Source organism: Corapipo altera, unplaced genomic scaffold, assembly GCF_003945725.1.
Source record: "Corapipo altera isolate COAL_440 unplaced genomic scaffold, ASM394572v1 50, whole genome shotgun sequence".
Lineage (NCBI taxonomy): Eukaryota > Metazoa > Chordata > Aves > Passeriformes > Pipridae > Corapipo > Corapipo altera.
The window spans coordinates 1,438,566-1,461,787 of record NW_020884889.1 but is presented as its reverse complement, the minus strand read 5'-3'; the positions used below and the strand labels follow the sequence as shown (position 1 = coordinate 1,461,787).

General features: G+C 48.4%; 1 protein-coding gene across 1 annotated transcript in view; it reads right to left on the bottom strand.

The window, feature by feature from the left end:
• Positions 1 to 23,222, bottom strand: part of IGDCC3 (immunoglobulin superfamily DCC subclass member 3) — a 97,577-nt gene that overhangs the window by 30,322 nt on the left and 44,033 nt on the right. The window contains exons 3-5 of the mRNA XM_027644509.1: positions 10,021 to 10,165; positions 7,184 to 7,314; positions 1,785 to 1,922 (exon numbers count right to left, since the gene is read on the bottom strand). Of these exons, the coding sequence (XP_027500310.1) occupies positions 1,785 to 1,922; positions 7,184 to 7,314; positions 10,021 to 10,165 (414 nt within the window). The remainder of the gene's footprint in view (positions 1 to 1,784; positions 1,923 to 7,183; positions 7,315 to 10,020; positions 10,166 to 23,222) is intronic.

Here is a 23,222-nt window from a genome sequence, read left to right as displayed (position 1 = left end):
GCTGAGTAAATTCCTGCCTTGGCAGGGGTCTTGGACTAGGTGATCTCCAGAGATCCCTTCCAACCCTAACGATTCTGTGCAATTAACTGGTTATCTAAGCTAAACCAGCTCTATAGGAGGAACTTCAGGAAGACCTCCTCATGGGAGGAAGCCAGAGATGGCAGATACTCTTAGGATCTCCCTGTCCAGAACAAACTCCTCTCCTTCCTCCTGATCACACAGACAGAGTGACATGAAAGCACTTCCGAAAAGGCTACAAAGAGATGACAAACCCACCGAGTCATCAGAGAGCCTGTTCATGTGCCACATCACTGTCGAGATCTGTGTCATATAAACAAGACCTCGTGATGCTTTGGACAGGAACCGTTCCTGCTGAAGGGGAGGGAAAATAACAGGATCTGTTTCCCATTCAGTAGCTCTCATTCTGCCCCAGTGCTGCGTGGAGTAGGTATTTATTTTTGGTGGAAGGCAATGCTGAGCTCAGACCACCCAGACAAACATCGCACGGTGCTATTACATCTTCATTATTGCACTGCTCTATGGAGACAAGTGTTTTGAAGAAGGTAATAAGCACTTATAATTAAGGCAATTATAAAGTAGTTTATTATAGTTGAGCGCTAACGTAGAGCTGCCTTGTGTCCAAGAGAACCAAACCAGTGATACAGCGTATCTGGGGAATCTTTAAAACAGCATCAATCTGATAGTTATGGCTCCAGAGGCAAAAAAAGCAGTTAGTGGCAGAGACAGGCTGATTTTACATGCCACCAGAGGATGCAAGCAGGAGGGCAAACACAGAAAAATCATGCAATTGATGCTGGATACGTGTCCTCATTCCCTGTCAGACGAGTCTGGAGTGGGAAGTCACCCTGCCCATGAGCTGGACCCTGGCCCTTGGAGAGCCACAGAGGTGAAGTCCCACATCCAGCACTGCAGCACAAGACAGAATTACCCCTATTCGTGCTTCACAGCCACCTTGGGGAACAAGGGGAGATGAGCATCCCAAAAACAACATCACTTGTGGACGGCAAGGGCTTGGGAAACACTAAGTGAACCCAACCCAATACCGCGCGCACAGGTAGAGTTACAAGCTCTAGAAGATAAAGCAAAATCCATCAGCTCTTTGCTCAGCACAGGTTTCTGCAGGGCAATGGAAGTGTTGCTCTGAGCAAGATAGTTTCCAAGCTATTATCACAAAGTTAGAACCTAAAACAACCCTTGGAGAAACACAGCCCTTTGCTCTTCATCGCTTGCGTGATGCCATCTGACACTATCTCTGGTTTCCATGCTGATTTTAAAACATATCACGGACCCCAGCAGCAAGCATTTGTTTTTTCAGAGCTTCAGACACACTACTTTAAACACTCTCTTTCCCTCAAAATGGTTTTAAAACTCCCTGAACAGGTAGCAAGTTTCTTTCAAGTCTCTTTTTACGTGAAATATGTGTTTGTGTATGATTTTGCTTCTCTAGGCCAACAGTGGTGATGTTTTTGATGCAGCAGCAGAAGATGCTGTCACTTGAGAAAAGATAAAATTATCACCTTTCAAGAAACATTTACAGGTTTAACCAACCCACTTCTCTAACAGCTGAAAACAGGATCTTGGCAGAGAGAAAAACCAGTGTAGACATGAGGATAAAAAGCACTTCAAGCCTACAATTAGCTTTAGCGGGAAGGGAGAGGGTGAATCGCTTGTTGTATAAAATAGTCAGTGGCATCTACCTATTTCCCACATGATGGTTATGGGGAGGAGGAGCAGGAGGAAATCCCAGTGACCCCAGGGCTTACCGAGGCGGCTCCAGGAGACGATGGGCCGGGGGTTGCCCGTGGCGATGCACTCCAGCACCGCCGTCTGGTGCACTGTCAGCGTGAGGTTCTCCGGCCCCACGAGAATCATGGGGTCCTTGTAAACGGTGGAGTGGGAGCCTGCAAGGACAGAATCATTGTTAAAAGGCATCTGATTATCTCTTGTTTAAAGGAAACATCGAGGACTTCACGCATCCTTTAAGTACATCTCTTCTAAGCACACATCCTCTTCCATCAGGAAGTGCAGTGAAAGGACAAGGAGTAATGAGATCAAACTGAAAGAGGGGAAATTTAGGTTAGACATACATAAGAAATTCTTTGCTGTGAAGGTGGTGAGGCACTGGCACAAGTTGCAGAGAGAAGCTGTGGCTGCCCCATCCCTGGATGCGTCCAAGGCCAGGTCGGATGGGGGTTGGAGCAACCTGGGATAGTGGAAGGTGTCCCTGCCCAGGACAGGCGGTTGGAACAAGATAATCTTTAAGGTCCCTTCCAACCCAAACCACTCTAGGACTCTAAATGATGTGGCTGGTGTAATCCTCAATAAATTTGAGATGTACCTGAAACAAAAGGAGCACGATGTTTGCATGACAGTCACTCTGAACATGTTTTAAGTGCGCACTGATATTCCTGGGGAAACTCCTGAGCCAACTGACCAGCCACAAACAGCCCTGTTAACACAGGGATATCAGCAGAGTAAAGAAGGGACTGCACTGTGAACTGCAGAGAACAGATGTGCAGAAAACCATGGTATATAGAGAGGACACAAGATACAGAATAGCAGGAATGCAAATAAATGAAGGAATTGCTTTATCTTTCAGCATCTCAAGCCATAAAGTAATCCATGCAGTCCACAATGCCTAAATCTGTCTCTGTGAGCAGCCTCTCTTGCTGCTGGGTATCATTTGCTCCAAAAGCCCTGTCCTGGGACACAGAGTGATGCAGGTGCCAGTCCCTGACTCCTGCTGAGGATCTTTTTGAGAGGTGATGCTCCTCTGATGACTGCAGCCCATGGGGTTGTCATTTCCCTGCCATTTTCCTGCAGGGAGAGGATGCATCCCATTCCTCTAATTGTGACACATTCACTGCTCACAACACAATCACTAATCATTTATTTGCACTACAGTAGCACCAAGTGGCAGCAACCAAGAATGAAAGCCATCACACAAGATGATGCACAGACTTATAATAAAATAAAATCCAGGCACAGGACTTTTCACTAGACAGGACAAGAGTATGGGACAAAACCACCATCCTGTGTCAGAAATACCACAGCTGAACCCAAATCTTCTGAGTCCCTAAAAAATGCCTTATCCCTGGGCCAAATGTCCCTGCAGCCTTTACTCCTATTTGTTGGGAACACGAGAGGAGCAAAACCAATGGATATTCTCAGTTCTCCATCAGTAAACAGGAACACTGAAAACCTCTGCATTAGTCTTTCTCCCCATCTCCGATGAGAGCCGGGTTACACTCCAGAAATGCTGAGGTCAAGCAGTGTTTAAGGAATTCCATCAATCTGACAGCTGCTGCTGGCAAGAAAGCTCTGTACACCTGTGCAGAGAAATACTTGTGCTGGTCATGTGCCCCCAAGCAGGAGAGGGGCACAGGGAAGGCTGGGGAGCACAGCCCCTGGCTAGGCTCTGCCGTAGGGATCATCCCACACTGACTCCTCTCCGTGGACTTTCCAATGTCCAAAAAGCTTGTTAAAGAGAAGTGATCCACCAAAAAATATCTGCAGGGGCTTTTCTCCAAGAAAAACATTCTTTTCTTCCTGCACTTCTGAGTGTTATCATTTCTCAGCAGCTCAGGGGCTGGAGTCAGGGTGTAGCAGGGGGATTTCACAGCGGTCCAAGGGCAAACATGGATCAGAGCACCTCGTCTGTTAATTGTTCCTACAGGAGCTAAACAGGGAGCGATAAAGTGACTCCGAGCTCGTGTGTAAATGGGCAAAATCCAAGAAAAATCACCGTGTCAGTGTGACTTAAGAGCTGACTTTCTCACTAAATGCATTTCACTGCAAGCCATAAAATGCAGATTTTTTGATGAGAACCAGAATGCACAATAAATTCATATGACCGGCTGGTTAACCCCAAGAGATCCGAAAAACAATCCCTTCCCTTCAGTACCTCGGAGTGCCTTTAAAACCCATGTGGATTTATTGTTCTAAATCACAATACTAAATGTTCACGCTTAGAATAATACAGTATTATCAGTATATTATATAGCGATTTCAATATTTCAAAACACAGAGAAATGAAATGAATTGTCCAAGGTCACCCAAGAATATCAGCAAATGGGAGCTGAGATCAAAGTAGAATTTATAAAACACACTATTCTGACAATAGAGTATTTTAATAATCTCACTCTGATTTATACTCTGAGTCCTAAGCAGACATTCAGGTTTTGGGGTGTGGGCTCAGCTCCCTGAGTCTGGGCAAACCCTGCCCAGCTCTGGAAGTGGCACTGCTGCTCACCTTCTCCTGCAAAGGCCATGGAATGATCCCGTAGCTTTGTTGCTGAGCCCAATGCCCATGACAGTGCCAGCTCCAGGGGCAGATGGGACAGTGATCCAGCAGGGATGCTGCAGTCAGACATCAGCACCACGCAAAGGGGCCGACCATGCCCCACCATCAAGGAGGAGGTTTCCTTCTACAACCAGAACAGCCCTTTGATGCAGGGTTGGGGAGGAAGGAGTGACAAAACGAGGGACTCATGGCAGGGGAGCGCCGCTGGAGCACAACAGGGGTCAGGGCAGTGCAGGAGGGATTTATTCTGAAAGGGAAAAAGGCTCTAATGATGCCCGTGGTCCCCAGGGATTCCACCAGCAGCAATCGAGGTGAGGACTGGGAGGTCCCCGGCACCGCAGCAGTGACAGGCACTCCAGCAGGGACGGGAGCGTCGCCTGCCAGATCTTGATCAAAAGGACAGCAGCAGAGAGAGATGCAGCTCACACTGGGAAGGTGTCAGCACAGAGAGGCAGGCAGCCCCTCGGGAGCAGCTCTGCTAAGCAGGCACTTGAAAATAATCAATCAGCAGGACTGGAAGACATCCCCGCGCCGCTCGCTGCCGGCAGCCCTGCAACCAGGGAGAGGAGGGAAAGCACTTCGAGCAGGCTCCTTCACCCCCTGCAGGCAGCCACCCTCCTCTTCCTCTCCAGCCAGGGTGTGGCAGTGCCCTGCAGGGCACACAGCCTTCCAGAGCCCATCTTCATCCTCTTCCTCTTCTCTCCCCAGTCAGGGTGTGGTTGGAAACCCCAGGCAGGCAGACTTAGTGCTTCTCTCTGGGTGAAGCAATGGCTGAAGTTGCTGCCCTGTTAGGAAAATAGGGAGCCCTCCTGCCGTGATGAAGAGCAGAGAGAACCATTCCCTTCACCCCGTGACACAAGTGGGAGGTGACACAAAAATTTGCAAGAATACTGGTTACCCCACCATGCCAAACTCCATGTGCACAGCACCCCTTACATTAGCTCAGTATTTACTGACACAACACCCACACCAGTGAAACAACATCTCTGTGCCACCTCTGTGGTTCACCACAGCCTCTGCTGCTGTGCCAAAGCCTGGGGCTCACATGCTAACACATACCTGCTGCCCTGGTCTAACAGATATTTGTGTGCTCTTAGCAAACACCACAGAGCACAAACCTTTTCCATGGAGGTTTAACCCAGTGCAACAGGTTTTTCATGCAAATGTCCCATTACAGCAGCTCTGCTGACATGCAGGCATTGAAGCATGATCCAAACCCTTCAACAGACACTTATACATGGTGCCTGTATCCATCATCCAACTGCTTAAAGGAAGAGAAAAAAACCACAAATGTTTCACAGACAGGAAACCTGGAAAATATCCATCTGAAATGAGGGATGGTCAGACGAGAACAACTAGTGCTTTCTGCCCTGTGAGAAATAATAACTCAGGTCAGTAAACTGACACAAAGAACTTCACCACGTCGATAATTTACTGTTCTTTTTTCCCTCCACGTGGCTACTGTTCAAATAGATCAAGAAAACAGATAAGTAACAGGCACCAAAAGCTCCCAGGTCTTTCAGAACCAGTTAACCTGCTTTCTTTGCCCGTCAGAGTTGATACACACAGCATCACTCTTCCCTCGGCTTCACCCCATTTCATACGTGCAGCTTTTTCACTGCTGGCAGAGGCTCATCTGACACTCAGTATAGGTGTTAAGTCTCTGCTCCAGAACCACTGGCCAGGCAGCGTTTTGGAGGGTGATGGGGAGCTGTGAGATGTGATTGTAGGCTGACAAGCCTGGGTATCAGCAATTATGTGTATCTGATGGACAGGAGGATTGCAGCTCAAGGGAAAGACCTTTTGCTACACATAAAAAAAGCTCAAAGAGAAGCACACACCCAATCAGCCCTGTGCAGACTTTCCTTGCCTCTTATCTCCAAAGATGTAATCTACATTTCCACAGGGAATTTGGAATGTCCCCCACTAGAGAGCCATGGATGTATCACCACTGTTGTCACAGGGGAGCACAGTGGGTACCCAGAATCTTAGGGGGATTCTGACTTGGAGTCCTGTATCTCAGAGCCCACCCTGCCAGCAGGACACAGCCACAATTTGCAGTGACTACTTCTTTGGCACTTTTATCTTCCCTGAAGGTAACCCCCAACTGCCCTGACAACCAGGAGAAGGAAGCTGTCCTGTTTTCATACAAGGATGTTGAACAGATGAAAGGCATTTCTAACAGGGCACAAAGGTGTCATTCACTCCTGGTTGCTTGATCGTCACACCCCACCTTGGGCAGAGAGAAGCCAAACAGCAAGTATGTGATTTTGGCCTTTTTTGCCAGGAGGAGACCATAAGGCACCAGTATTTCCTCAGCTGAAGCTTTCTGAGGTGAAAACCTATTTCATTCACTGACTTCAAATGCGGATAAAGAACCAAGTCAAAACTCAGTCTGGGGTGCTCAGAGTTCTCCTTCTCCTCTTCCAAAGGAGGGTTAGGCTGCTTCAGTCCATGCAATGCTAATAGCCTACAATTCCCTCATTAGATAAAGAATTGATCACCCTGTGTGCTGCAATTACTTCCAGAGTGGGCGAGTCTCATAAGGAAATGATAAATCGTCCATATTTCCAAAAGAATTTATTTAATGTAAAGCTGCTGTAACTCAATTTTCTCACTGTCCTCCTTCTACCCAGAAACTGGCACTAATTTACAGGCAAAGAGACAGATTTATCTGCTATCAAACGGACTGATCTGGCAGGAACTAATAACAATCCAGAACACAGGAGGTGTTACGACTGGACAGAGGAATGCCTCTCAGTGCTGTCAGCCTGCAGCTTCTCCTAAACTGTCCTGGTCCAGAACAGCAGCAGAGAAAAAAGAGAGAGAGGCAGCCAGGACAGTGTAGCTGGTACTAACCTGACACGGTGAGTCGGGCCTCCCGGCTGAACTTCACATTAGCGATATTGGTGGCAACGCAGTGAAATATCCCACTGTCTTCTGCTCTCAGTCCCGTTATCTGGAGAACCCCCTTGGGAAGCAGTGTGTACCTGTGGGAGGAGAAAAGCAGAAACAAAAGCTTGCAAAGTAGGGCACGATGTGACAGCAGGCTGCACTCCCATCCAGGTCAGGTAGGTTGGCTCCCACATCCCAGTGCGGAGGTGCCAACACACCAAGGGATGTGGCCCCCGCAGGCCGAGCCCACGCCTGTCACTGCATCAGTACTTTTATGGATACATGAGCCTCTGGTCTTCTTTAAGGAGGTTATGTTCCCTTTCTTCATCTCCTGCTGCATCCTTGAGAAATGATGACTTTTGCTGGGAGGCTACAAAGTAAATGCTTCCTATTTAACCTGTGGAAAAGCTCTGGCAGTGCATTTTCACATGAACACAGGTGACGTGGGATTTATCATGACACGGGAATTATCACTCATCAGTTGCAGCACAGAGATCATGGACAAGCATCAGGAGAAGTCTGTGCTCCACATTCCCCACTCCAGGTCCAGCTCTCAAATCCACATGAGCTTGAAACCTCACAGCCATGAAAAGGCGTGTTTAAAATAAACATTGAGCAGGTAAATGTAAACATCAATAAATATTTCATATCTTTAAAACACGGGTACATTTAAATCACGCGTGCATACACACATACATGTACACATACATTACAGGTTGCTTGGCAACCACGTGTTTAAATTGGCTGGTAGTAAGCCATTACACCGTGATGAGTTAATAATCCATTTCCGTCTGGAAGATGCAGAATATCTTTTCCATATCAGCATATGGTTAAGTGCCTATAACCTGCTCCCTGTGCCGGGTTCCAAACGTGCGGCTCCGTGTCGGTGGCAGCGTGACAGCAATCAGTTTTACACGGCCCGAAGTTGATTGCAATCTCTCTGGGACTTTAAAATGCCCATTGTTTTGGATGAATTATACCACAAGAAGCCCTCGTTTTTGTTAACAATCTGCCCACAGCATTAGAAGATTCAATTCCAAAGCTATTATCCTGCCTTCAAAGCCTCCGAGTGCAAGACTCGGCATACAAATTTATATACACTTTATAGGCAGAAATGCACCAGGCGTGATTAATGCAGAAATCCAATTCAGTTAGAGAAGCAACCCTCATCACCCAGGCTCTGGTGTCAGAGATTAATCTACTGAGCTGACAATAAAAAACCTCCCCAGTAACTTTACTCCTACAAAAAGCCAAATCTGTTCAAAATCAGGACACGAATGTAGCGAAACTGCTGCTAGCCCATGTGCCCTAGGGCTTGGGCAAGGTCCCTGTCCTGGAGGAGAAGTAGCAGGGATGAGATCAGGTTGGAGCTCTCTGGGTTGGAGAAAAGTCTTGACTTCTTGGTCTTGGAGTTCCTCAGCCTTGGGGTTACTCAGCCTTGGAGAAAAGAAGTCCTAGTCACATTCAAGTCCCTGCCACATCTCTGACCATCTCCACACCTGTGTCCCTGGGATCAACTGCAAAGGATCAATGATGCATGGAGGACTTCATCTGTCCTGCTACATCTCATCAGGATGCCACAAAGCATCAGGCCCTGTTCTCTGACCCTTACTTCTGCTGATGCCATCTCGGATCAGTCATCCTGCTCTACCACATCCCCAGCTCAGCACCTGTATGAGTAAGAATCCTTCAGAGGAGATCAAGCTTAACAAATCAACCCTGTGCTGGGCTAAAAAAAACTCAGATGAGAAACGCAAGGAAAAACAAAACCTGACAGTTGCAGTTTTCCACAGCAGATTTGGGCCTCTTGGGTCCTTCTACTGTAAGTTCACCGCCACGCTGAAAAGGTCAGGTATTGTTCCAGCCCTCGTGTTTTCTCCTGTCTCCAAAGAACCCAAACACGTTCGGCTGCAGAACTGACATTTTTAAGAATAGGGGCTTTCAGGAAAGTATTTACAGCTTCCTGGTTTCGCCTGTTCCCAAGGCACGGGCGTCAATCCGCGATCGAGGTGTGCGGTGACCGATTGTCTCCCGCCATCGGGTGTGCGGCTCCCGAGCTCCAGCTGGGATTCCTGGAGGCTGCTGGCACAGAGTATGTGTTTCCTGCCACCTGTCCCACCCCGCTCTGAGGATCAAACCCTGATGAGGGATGTTTCCGACGCGAAGGGAGAGCCTGTCAAACACAGGAAGCGGCGACGTGCTGCTCTGGGTCTAGGTTGGGAAGGGGGGGCAGCTGGAGTTTCTCTTTAGGAGAACTGCTTGGGATATGGTAGCTCATGGTTCCATGGAATGTTCTCTGCAGTTGCCACACACAAGGGAGTTCACCTGGGAAGGAAAGTCTAATAGCCACAGTGTAATTCAGCACTTGCAAGAGTTCAGTACACAGAAGGTCCTAAGTCATGGATCTGGCTCAGAACGAGTTACATAAAATGGAGCCACAGAGGGATGATGGATGCCAAAGCTATTCAGCTCTTTGAGGACTGCTGGGCAGGTTCTTCAAGCTGGAAAACAAATCTGAAGGAGGGTTGATCATGCAGGATCAGTGCAAGATCTTCAAAATCAGCTAATGGGCTTTATCTACCTCTCCTGGGAGATGCCAGTACTTCTGCATGGTGTTTGGTCAGAGGGAGCCTAGAAAAGCCACAACATTAAGGGAAAGAGTCTTCCACGGCAGAAACACTGGCCAAGACCCTCAGCCCAGGTTAGTTGTCTCTGAGCACAACTGTGAAAGCAATAGCAAGCCTGGTCACTCTCTTGCACCTGGAGAAAGACCAGCAGCACATGGCTTGGACATGTCCTACCTTTCGTTGTCTGTGTTGACCGGCATGCTGTTTTTATGCCATAGGATGACCGGCTCAGGCAAGCCATGGATCTGGCACTGGAATCTTGCTACACCACCTTCCTCCACCACTGCGTTCTGAGGGTGGATGTGGAAGTCGGACATCGCTGGAAGACAAAAAGAGAGACAAAATTATTCACATGTGAAGAGAGATCCACAACTGGAAGATGTCAACAACTTCACATGACCTAGAAACACTCTGATTTCCCAGAGCTAGCAAATGGGATTGTAATGCAAGAGCAGAAGCCTGGTTTGCAGCTTAACTTTCTGCATGGACAAACAAGACTAGTGGCAAGTTCTTGATATCTGCCTTCCTCTGCACAACCAGAACAGGAGGCCATGCTCCATGACCCACATGGTCCTCAGTGAGGTCGATGGGAGCAGCAAGATACACAGCCACTGCACTGGCATGTATCAGAGGTCATTCTCAACAGCTTGAGCAGGTTTTGGACCCACATCAGAAAAGAGACGTAGATTCTTTACGTTGCTGCCAGTGTCTTAGGTACATTGTAAATATCCTTCTGATGTGCACAGCTTGATTCCTGAACTCACTTTGTTTAAATACCTTGACCAGGAGAGCTCCCCAACAGCCTGGTAAAACCTACAGCCCTTGATTTCCATCTCTGTTTGCAGGTGCTCCCGTTCATTGCATGCTCTGCCTTCCAGCACTGCAGAAGGAACAGCCACATCTCTTCCATGTGGAGCAACAGGGTTCAGCTGACAGAGAGAGCAGCTGCCAAGAGCTCAGCAAAGCCAGGCTTCTGGGGTTGGGACCACCCAACAGCAAATGACACACCCCAACCACGCAGGATAAATACACACCAGCCTGCTCCAGCACAGCCACAGCTGTAACCATCATGTGGAAAGACTCTGGCACGCTGTTAGAGCTACATAAATAATACCATAATTATTACTATTAATTAATTGGAAGGTGCTGCCTGTTGACTCCGCAATAAACATATTCAAAGCTAATAAACATCCTAGTGGTTCTTTAGCTCATGATTCATTTAAAGTGCTGCATCCACGGGGAGATCTCTCACATTATCCTAGAAAATAAAGTCCAACGGAGATTCTGCTTCACCGCCCCAGCCCGATGACACCCTTCTCCCAATCAAGTAAGCCTCATCCCCTTTTACATGCATCAAGTGTAATGACTGTAGCTCTGCTAAGGTACAAGCTGCCTGTGTGTCAGGGCAGCTTAATCATTCATCTGCAAACTGCAGTTGGGCTCAGGCAGATGGGAGATGGCCATTAGCAATCATACATTAAATATGTGTTGCATTAACCTGCGCTGCTCCCGCAACCACCGCTCTCCACCCTCTGACGGCAGATTTGTTAAGCTGATGGAGCAACACGGAGCAAAGCCCTGGTCCCGCACGGCCGTAGGGTTGGGATGGGTTTGTAGCCATGAGGGTGGGATGGGCAGCCAGCCCCACGTCGGGATGCACCGATGGGAGCAGGATCAGGGGTGGCTGTGCGATGCTCCGGCCAGATGGGAACACACCAGCACAAGGCGAAAGATCAGAGAAAATTGTATTTCCCTTTCCCAAGATGAAAGCTAATGCAATTATCCTCTCTGGTAAAGGATGGAGCCCAATGGTGCAATGGCAATTTACCCAATTCACATAAATTTAGCCTTGAAATGAGACTGATCATGTCCCAGAGCACTCAGCCATGTGAGAAGGAGCCCAAAGGCTGCTGGGGGGGTCTCCCATACCAGGTGATTCCTCTTCCAAGGTGGCAAGGGATGCTTCAAAAAATGGGGGATCCAGGGGTGCTTGCAGCAGGAGAGCTCAAGGAAGCCTGCAGGGAGACCCAGGCCAGAGTGAGCATCTTGCAGCCAAAGCATATGAACCCTCACCAAAAAATGAATCCGAGAATTAATGAGAATGACGCAAAGCTCTTTAATAAAGAAAAAAAAAAAAGAGGGATTCAAATGCCTGCAGGAAAATTCCTTTCAAATGTACACTTGCTCAGTGCTGAGGTTTTTCGGTGGCTGACGGGGTTGATAAGAAGAGGGAGGTGTGAATGAGAACAGCCCTGGCACAGACTTCTCTCTGCTGGCTACAGAATTCACTGCCGTTCCTTTATTTCAATAATATCACCTCTTATAGGTAAAACTGCAGCAATAACCTCTACTCTTAAAGAAACCAGTATTAATATTTATCATGAATAAAACATGGTAAGTTATAAATAATTCAGTTATGAGGATGTTAAGTAAAATATTACTCTTCAACGACCCTATAATGTGGCTTTGAAGCACAGTTTTATGTTAAATGCCTAGGAAACACTGTGACCCTTGCCAAGACCAGCTGGTTTGCAGAAGATGCATTAAAAATTCATGCACCGAGCTACAAAATGCTATTTTTAAAACAGGCTTACGAGTTTATTTACAGTTGCAGAAACAAAAGACTTTTGGAGTATCCCTTGTAAAACAGCAACAGAACTTCCACGTAAGTGATTAGCTGGTGTTTTCAGCCTGGGAATAAATCACTGGGTGGAAGGAGAGGAGAGGGATAGGAACTCAACTGCTTTATAGGGCATTGCTTGGAGGGGCTAAGTCTCTGCCAACCCAGGTGAGGTTTTTATATGCCTCCCAACTGATTGTAACAAACTTATGGAGCAGAGTGCTTTGCTCCTGTTTGTCACTTGTCTTTCCTCAGCAAGAGCCAGGACCTCTGTTATCCGCCGGGCACTATTGTTCCAGCTGCCATGGAGAGGAGCTGCGCCAGCCCGGGTGGGGTTGGCCAGCAGCCAGGGAGCTGCAGCTCATTTCTATGCTAATGGCCATAATAATTTTAAAAATAAATACATGCAATCACAATGTTCACCCGCGAGCTCCTAAGAGGGGAGGCTCTCTCTAATCCATCTGCCCGCGGTCTCCGCTATCCGGCAAGACAGCATCCACGTGCCAATGGCAGGACTGGTGCTGCCCCAGGCCCTTTTCACCATCATCAGAGGGGGTGAATGCCACCCTGTTCCCATCAAACTTCCCTCTGCCATCTCCAGGTGTCATCAAGCCATAAAAGCAACATAAATCACAAGCACACTCACTGCTCCACACTGACACTCCAAGCCGTGCTGTCTTGGTGCTTTTGCTTCCACCTCTCCTGGATATGGCCATGGTACACAGAGATTGGCACAGGGCAGGGAGAAAAAACAAGGGCTCACAGCAGATGAGGAATGGTCCTGGCAGTCTTCCTATACTGCAGGCATGGGAGAGCCTCCTCCCAAAAGATGTTGGCCAAGGCTAGGTTCAGATTGAGCTGTCTACAGTCACACTGACACATGAGGTAGAGGAGTTACTCTTCATCCCTTCTTCCCTCATGTTATAGGATCCTCAGCTAGGAGGAGATTTGGTCAGAGGTGAGTCTCTTCCCTGAAGAGAACCCCATGCTTAGGATCATCCACCACCTAAACCCCACTGGGACGCAGTCCCTGATGACACATCCTATGGATGCAGTGCAGGTGAGCTCTTATGCTCATCCATATTCACAGAGGTTTCATTCTGGGGTCTGCTCTAATCAAAGCACAAACACTCTCTCCATCCCAACAGACCCTGTGGAAAGGCCAACTGAATAAAAATGAAAATAAGTATTGAGTGAAATTTTCTCTACTCCATAAAAAACTAAATTGAAACCATTAGTGGCCAATCCTTTTTTGCTCATACAGCATCAGTGTTAAGCCAGAGATTGACCCAGATTTGATATAGAAAAAGAAAACATTAACTTGGTATGTCAAAGCAAATCCCAGGCCTTTAGAATCATTAAAACACAAACATTGTGCAGGCACAAGGAGAGGAGAAGACTTGAAAGGTTCAGTTGCAAGCATGGTGTTAGGAGAGCTTTTGGGAAGCCCAGTTAGTTCTGCTATCATGTTGCCTTTTGATTTTAAATTACTTATGGGGAAACAGAGACCCAGGTTGGTTCTGACACAGAAGGATGCTGGGGACAGCCGACCATCCTCACCACCATGGATGACACACAGTCCACAAACAGCAGCCCTCAAGTGAAGACCCTTTCTTCACGTTTCTGCCACCAACCTGTTTAATTCAAACCTTAAAATGCCTCAAAGTTAACACAGTATAAGGAAGAAGAGCTTTATGAGATGTGTCTCCAGTACCTGGGCCTCCAGATGCCCCTGCCAAGGGCAGGCTTTGTTAGCTCCTTTACAACTGAGGAAAGTGAAAATCTGGGAGGCAAGTGATTTGCCCAGTGCAAGAGAACAAGCCACGGGCAAGTAGACCCCTTCCAAGATTGGCTTCACCCCAGTGATGGTGACAGCTGTTGATATTCATACTGAATTTCCCTATTTACTAAAAAAATTGAATTTCCCCTCAGGTGACCAGAAGTCAGGGTTGTTTCTAAAACACGACCACCATGTCAATTAAACCCAAACTTGAACCACCCTCAAATCAGGCTGAGAGCTCCAGCAGAACCAACCTTCACAATCTGTGAGATTTACTGAGCACCTAACTCCTTTCCAAATGTTTACCCTGTGAGCCACCAGTGCCAAGGTAAGCAGAGGGATTAAATTTTCCATTCCCTCTTGGCTTGGGAGACCTTCACCATTAAGTTAGTAACCAGCCAGGGAATATTTTCAAAGAAGTCAGCAGGTGAAGGCTCTGCAGACACAGGTCCCTCATTTGTCCCTTCCACACTCTGGAAATGGAGGATTCTCCTGCAAGAAAGAGCCAGCACAAAAGATGGGGGGCGTATGGACACCACAAATCCCATCGTCTCCTCTCTCCCACCTGCCTTCCAAGAGCGGCGCCTTCCCAAGTCTCACGGAAAAAAGACACCGCATCTTCTTTCTCTACATTTTTTTTTCCTTTAAATTTTAAAAATTGCATTTTTATGAAGCTAAAATAAAAGCCCACGTCACGCCAGCCCGGTGGCTACTCCAGCTGCAGAGCAGCCTCTGCGCCTGCGAGCCGGCCCTGCGTGTCTAATGACGCTTTTGTGCGAGGTTGTTGCTGAACTGCCATGAGCCCAATTTTGAATGCAAGTTGCTTTGTGCATAGTGAAGCGTGAACAACAGCGCCGCCCATTTATCTATTTAATTCTCCAGGAGTAGCAGGAGCGGGGCCCTCCGCTCACATCTAAAGGGAAGAAAAATCGCCTTTCTCTCAGCTTTGGAAAAGGAGGGAAAATATTAAAGAGCAGCCGTGCCACTCCCAGCACAGAAGAAAATCCTCTCTGCCCCTGCCCACTAATCATAGCAGGGGAAAATCCCAAATCTCTATTGTCCGTGCTGGGCCTCAGATCTCAAAAGAAAATGGGCTGCAAGACTCAGGAGAGTTTGAAGCAAGGAAAACCTTTTGGAGGAATGCAGCTCATTTAAGAGGAACCAAAATACACGGTGAGATGAGAGAGGGAGGACAACCCAACCTCGCTCTGTGTACAGATGAACAGGGAAAGAAGGTCAGTCTTGCACACTTTTTATTTGGAATATTTGCAAATAAATGCTCATTCCTCTTTTGCTTTGGCTGTTGTTTTCTCCCCGTGGAGCTGACAGGATCACTCAGAGCAGGGATGGAGGATGACCCAGGCTCTCTGCCCTCTCTGCATTTTGTATCCTCATGTCTCTAGTTTTCACGTGCAATCCAAGTTGAGTGGAATAATTTAAACAAGGTTGAGAAGATATCCCATTAGATGGACTCTGGTTGAGGAATAAAGTCTGTCTCCACCCGGCCTGTTGTTTTCCCTTGTCCTACGCCCCTGGGACAGGGATGAAAGAGAGACAACCAAGATAATGCCTCGCACTGGGACACAGCAGCTGCCCACAGAAGGGAACATGCAACAGATATTTTACAAGAGGAGAGTTAAAAAAAAAATCTACTACCTTATGACTCAAGTCCACCAGCAGGCGAATTGCTGCCTGATCTGGGACTATGGCTTCTCAATTTTTTGCATAACATGTGAGATGTCTGTGAGCCAAATCCAGCCCAGGTCACCTCCTCGCCTCATAGCAATGAACAGCCCCGATGGACCCATGATTTACTGTTGGTTTTGCTGCTTTGAGAAGCAGAAAAAAGCACAGAGCCCTGTGGGGGCCAGTTCTGTGTGGGGATGATAAATATCCTGTAAAAGTAATGAACGCATCTCCACTGCACGCAGAGCAGGGGTTGGAGGAAACATCCTCAGGGGTCCCTGGTTGCTTTACCCGCCCTGCACAAGCAAAGGACCAGGGCTGTGAGGAGGACTCTGGAAAAGTCCCTGCAGGGACTTGTTGTGGCACCTGGGAAATCTCTGAATGCCTGTGCTGCAGCTTCACTCCTCTTCCTGAGGCTCCATTGAATGTGCTCCACATCACCAGCACGCCCAGCCTTTCCCGCACAATCACACGCCTCCAAGCCCATCTCCCAGTCCTAAAGAACATTTAGCATATTCATGGTATTGATTATAGCTCACTTATTGGAGAAATAACTACAGCACCATCAGTTGCTGATGCAGGGGTACTCTCCCATGAGTGGGAAAGATTTTTGTCTGGATAAATGCAGCCTCTGCATCATGCATGGAAAAGAACAGGAGCTATACGTCCCAAAGGCTGTTTTATACTGAAAAATCTCACAATTTCTATAAAACTCACAAAATGTTGCTCTGCTGGAGAGAGACTGTGCCCACGCTGTCCCAGTACAGCATGCCAGGGAGTGTCCCCAATATCCGACACCCGACCACAGTTGTTGTCATGACCTGGGGGGACAGAGCTGCCAATGCCAGAACAAACCCCTGAGAGCATCTAGCCTTCACCACGTTCTCCCTCGTGCAGCAGCACTGCCCAAATGTTGCCTGCTCAGATCCAAGACCTCCTGCAATGTGGCTGCAGCCAGAAATCATCCCAGCCTGGAAGTAAGAGCAATGAGTTCCAGTGCATTGGCACTAACGCCCTCGATGGGAGCCACCAGGGCATCCTCAGACATTTCCAATAAACCTATTGGTCACTTTAGAGGCAGGTAAAAAATGACACCCATGGTCACAACCCAAATCCAACATCATCCCTGGAGTACCAATGGCGCACTTTACACATGAGGCAACGCTGCTCCTTATAAACGACTTTGAAAGATGGATCTTGGCAATCCCATGGATCAAATTTACCACTTCCCTCCATGCTCAGAGCAGGCAGCAGCATCCCACTGTGTCACCTGCTACGCAGAGCAGCACGACAGGCAGCCCAGGGTGGTTATTCATCTTCCAGCACCCTCTTGTTTTGCAGGGGAATTGACTAATAAACAGCCCCTTTAGCGCTCTCAAATTGGTTTCAGGGAGAGAAGAAGTTTCTGGTGAAGAGGGAGGCATTGCTGGGAGAGACCTTTATCAGGGAGCTCTATTGCAGTAATTTTTCAAGACGAAATTGCTCCCTGGCTCGTGACAGCATTTAGTGTATCCTGAGGCGACCATTTGTGGAGGCAAACCTGTGGTCCTGCCGCCCTGCTGCTGGAGGGAAGGGGGAGTATTAAATGTCATAAACAACTCTTAATTTGCCAGGGCAGGCTGCACATGGGGCTGGTGATTCTGCAGTGCAGGAGGAGGTTATCTGTCAACAGCACAGTGCTCCAGTACCAGGGTGATCCTGGCTGGGCAACACTGGCTGCTGTGACACCTGCACAGAGGTGCAAGTCACCACAAAGGGCTCCTCTGGTTTTGTGGGGTGACTTTTTAAGAAACCCCAGCATCACACAAGGTTCCCCCACCCCAAAGCAGGGCACCCTCCAGCATCACATGAAGATGCTCCCTCCTGTTGCATCCACAGCAACAGCTTCTTCAGGACTTTCCTCCGAAGCACGTTCGCTCTTTGCAAAATGCCGGTGATTTATCCCACTCAAGTGCCCCTGCAGCCCCCTGAAATAATGAGAAAATGAAGGGTAAGCTGTCCGCAAGCCTCTGGGAGAGGCTGGCTCGGTGAGGGCAGAGCAAAGCATGCAGCACACTGCCAGCAGGCAGGTCTCTCCTGCCAGATTCCCATCCGGAGCTCCTCGTGTTTTTCCTACTTCGACACACACAATTAAGACAAATTACATAGTTACCATTTTGATTTGTTGCACAATAACGATGTTTTCCATCTCTCTCCCAAATATTGATGGAGACGGTACAAGAGGAAGCTCCCACACAGCTGGTTTTGGCCCTGGACCACTTTGTTTGCAGCCAACTCCTTCCGATATCGAGCCTGGACGAGCAATCCTGCTTTTTATCAGCTCGGAGAGGCAGCGAGCCAACCAAGCAGGAGGCGTTATCCTGCTCCATCGCAGCCCTCGCAACACCTCTGGGTAGAACCATCCCTGCTCAGACCTCCCTGAGCAAAGCCAGCGGCTTCCCTGCTTTTCTGTGCTCACCAACGAGCGCGCACTTTGCTTCGGCATCTCCGGAGGCACCAGTGGAATCCAGAAAAAAAGGTGAAGGCAAGGAAGCTTTTCATCACGACTGCCCACGGAAATGCCATCAGCCTCACTCTCAGACAGGGAGCTGTCCTGATTTACAGGCTAATGAATTTTAAATGAGATGCATTTTTTAATTTTTTGTTGTCAGCCCCCATTTTTCTGCCAGCAATCATTCCAGTAATAGCTTTAAATTTTCAGCATCTGTTTTTACCAGCTCTCTTGTAATTAGTTTACTAATGTATTTCACTGCGCCTTTGTTATTTTCAGAGAATTACTTCATTCCCAGCTATCAGAGATAGTGCACTTCAGTCTATAAGGAGTTTGGCCTTTGTTCCCTCGTGGTTATTCACATGGGGGAAGATGGCTCAGTGAATGACAAGCCTTTCTATCACTACACATTCTCCATTTAATGTCTTTATACTGGCTCATTAATTACCACAGAAAACTCCTTTCCGAATGGAACCTGTGATTTATAGAAGACTTGGGCAAGGTGCCATTTTTATCGGGCCGACAGCAAACAGCCCCAGTGCCAGTAATTCACTCTTCATTTTCCCTTCTGCTGCAGCAGGGTCAGCCCTGCCACGGTCAGACCTTTGCCTGGGCAAGGGAGCTCAGTGATCGCTCAGTGCTGCTGAGCCACGGTCACCACGCTGCTCCTGCATGGCTGGGATGGCCAAGTCCATGGAAAACTGAGCTACAGCCCATTCTGCCCATGCACCGTGCTGCCTGCTGGACAGACTGAGATATTCCCTTGGGCAGCAGTTGGGGACTGCCTGGAAGAGGTGAAACAGCCTCCAACGTGATGTCTTTCTCAAATCTCCTCGTGAGGGGAAGGATGAGGCAGGCACTGATCTCTTCTCTGTGGTGACCAGTGACAGGACCCGAGGGAAGGTCCTGGAGTTGTGTCAGGGGAGGTTTAGGCTGGATATTAGAAAGGTTCTTCCCCCAGAGGGTGGTTGGGCACTGAACAGGTTCCCCAGGGCAGTGGTCATAGCACTAAGGCTGACAGAGTTCAAGAGGTGCTTGGACAATACTCTTGGGAACATGGTGTGACTCTTGGGGATGAGCCTGTGCACGGCTAAGGGTTGGACTCGATGATCCTTGTGGGTCCCTTCCAACTCAGCATATTCTGTGATTCTGTGAAATCTGGTGGTCCAACGTGTGGCATGAAGTATCTTGGCAAAAACCCAAGCACAGCACAGAGAGACACTCTGGCCTTTGTGACAGAACAGGCAGAGATGATGGACTCTGTGGTACCCAGACACACCTCTGCCTCGCGTCCCATCACACAGCAGGTCTGAGTCCCAACTGTATCCCTCAGACTCTAAAACATCACAGACTTGCAGAGCTCCCAGCACACACAGTCCAGACAGGGGGAAGAGCTGCCTAAAGACACAAAGCAAAGGCTCCCTGTGGGCCCACGGCAGCCAGAGCACGGGGGAAAGGCGGTTGTGGGAGTACCCCAAACAACGGTCTCTCTGTCCGATGGAAACTAAGTTCAAATCCTTCAGAACAGTCTGTCTTTCACCACGTCCATACTCTGTGCCGAGCATGATAAACTGCTCCCCTTCTTTATTAAGGAATGAAATAGAGGTGGGAATGGCGCACACGCTGACTAAAGAAGTTACACAAATAAAAAAGCAATCACAAAAAGCTGGATTTCCATCTCCTGATGCAGAGGAGCTGCCTCACACCATTGCAAGAGAAAAACACAGCCTCTCCTGTGCACAGGGGAAGGAGACAGAAGAGACCAAAGGATCGCAGCATAGACCTGTAACAAGTGGGGCACAGAGTTAGCATTACAAAGGACTGCTTTAAAGCTCCTTTCTGTCCATTTTAACTCTGATTTTCACTCAAATACAGGTGGATTTCCCAAATGCTGAAAGCTCCTCTGCTTCTGTCCCTTGGTGTTGAGCACGGATATTGTGTTCCGACGTTGTCCAATCCAGATTGAAGGTGTTACTATAAAAGACGTAGGAAGGACTGAACCACCGTGATCCTGAGAAAATCCAGGTTCCTGCCAGGTCTGCTTTTCCTCCTAGCAGCAGCTAAGCCGTCAGCTGTCATCCCATCCCTGTGGCTGAGTTACATATATAAACTCCTGTTCGCTCCTTGGCAATAGCAACAGCTTCCTATTTTGCTGGCAGCAATCCAGGGGAAATTCAAGCTGAATTACAGCCATTCTTCAGAAAATAGGCCAAATCCACGAAAGCGGGACACATGACCGCAGACGTAGAGCTCGTCCTTTTTTTCTATTTATTTCGTGGCGAGAAGCCCCGTTGGCTGAAAATAGCTTATCTCTGGAAGTCCCCGCTTTCCGTTGGCGGCTGCCGCTCCTGGCTGCCAGCCAAGCCATTACCACCTCAAAGAGAAAGTTCAGAGCTCCGGCGAATCGGCCCCACGGTACAGGACGTGCGGTTTGATGTTTTCACCGATTTCTCTCCGGGAGCTCGGAGGAGACGGGGATTGTGTTTCTGTGCACGAGCCAGCGAGTGTTAACTCCTTTGCTGCGCCTCCACTGGGATGGTTCTACTTGGGGCTGTACCCCAGCATCGCCTGTCAGTGTACACACAGTGGGGTGTGTACGTGTGCACGTATGATAGGAAGAAACTCTTCCCTGGGAGGGTGGGGGGGCCCTGGCACAGGTTGCCCAGAGAAGCTGTGGCTGCCCCATCCCTGGGGCAGCCAGGGTTGGATGGTGCTTGGAGCAACCTGATCTAGTAGAAGGTGTCCCTGCCCGTGCAAAGGGGTTGGAAGTAGATGATCTTTAAGGTCCCTTCCAACCCAAGCCATTTTAGGATTCTATGATTCTATAATACAGCACAGGTTGGATTCCGTGAGCCAGATACTCACTCCCACAACAAGGTGAGAGCTTACATTCCATGCCAGGTCCATGTGAAGCAGCCTCTCTATCCAAAAGCACCTCTGCACCCACAGCAAGTCCCTTCTCCTCCCTCTGCACCTCACAGCATCCTAAATACGACCAGGAGACACGTCACCATCCTGACAGACAAACACAAGCGAGGACACAGGAGAATGGTTAAAGATAAGAAGGATGTGGAGGATGGTCAAGCAGAGGAAGGAAGTAATACCATAGTTACCACCAATCTCACCATCTTTATCTTCCTCACTATCACCAGACCATCACTGAACCCAAGGAGCAGGGACACATTCCAAAAAACACAGCTCTCCAGGGAGCACTGGCTTCTTGTTGATAAGAAGCAGAGAGGCTTATCTTCCAAACCCACCGTGACACCTCACCCCGGGCCTGGTTTATCAAATTAAACTCATTACCTCTGAGGATTTGTTAAAAAGAGGTGGCAGAAGAAGAGTGGTGGGTCAAGGAGACAACGCTCCCGTCACCCCGTGGTGCTGCTCCTGGCTCAGCACATCCTCACGGGCACTTGCCGGGAAGTGGTGGCTGGTGGGACAACACTGCCTGTGCAATCACCACCAGCACTAAACCATCCCAGAGCATCAAGTCAGGGAAGCAAACTGTCAGGAAGAGGAGACACACTGAGTTCTTGAGAGGTTGTCACATGGCTCTGCACTTTATTGCACCCACAGCCTCACCACGTTGGGCTGCACTGGCATCATTTCTGCACATGAGATGGGTTTACAAGAGCAGGTTTCTGTGTGGTAGAAAGACAACCTCACTGTACCCACGAACTGTGATGTGTCATCATCCAACCTCTGTCCTGTGCCACAACCAAATACAAAATTTTGCATATGCATCTCTTACTGGCAAGGAGAAACACCCAAGTCCTTTCTGTGGGGAATTGTTAAAACAAACAGTCAAGAAAAATAAAATTTCAGCTTGGAGTACTTTGCTAAGGCATTCAGATATATGCTTCAGATTTATTTTTTTTTTGCTTTTTTATCATGGGTTAGATAAACACCAGTCACCTCAGGTGGTGTCTGTCCTCTCTTTGCAAAGACTGTTTATGGGAACAGGATACAATGAGAAACCCTGGGTAACATGAGGCGAGGGCCGTGAGGCTCAGGAAGCCTTTGAAGAAAGTAATTCCTGAGGGATGCTCCCAGATGGGATAACTATCAGCTTGCAGGGCTACAAGGAGGGGCTCTATCGATTTGTCGGGAGGAGAAGAGGTGGGAAGAGCCTGTGTTATTTCCTACTGCGGAATCTGAAAATATTTTACCCAAAGGTTTGTGCTTCTGCCTGTGTTTGTGCATCCTGAAGGTCAGGCGGGCAGGCTGCCAGACTCCCAAAGCAGTGGTTCCCTGATGAGGAGATACAGATTCTCCTGTGGCTCCCACCACCTAAGCCCTCTGCAAATGCACCAAGCCCCTGCGTCCTCCACCTATCTCCACCTATCCTACCAGACAACCCCTGGCAGCAAAATTCAGCATCACGGACAAAAGACAACAGGAGATGCTGAAAAGAAACCCAGCACCTGATGCCCAGCCTGGAGAAGGGCTCAGTGCTGCACCTCCTGCTGAAGGAGGAAGAGTTAGAGGGCAGGTTGGACTCTCAAGCAGCCACACAATCCAAATTCAAATATCACTATTTGCCTTCAAAGACTCTCAGTGATGGGATAGCCAGACAGACCTGCAACTACTTGGGACTCCTCTGTCCCCATCCCTGCTCAGGCACTTGCTGTTCTCATTTGCTTCCCGGATGCATTCCCCATCCAGATGCCAGGATTAACAACATTTAGCCACCTACGCTCCCCAACAGCATTAAATTTCATTTTAATTCTAGTTTGTTAAGTGTTTGGGATGCACACATGAGTGTGGAAATCTGCCTGGGCTGGAGTGATGCTAAA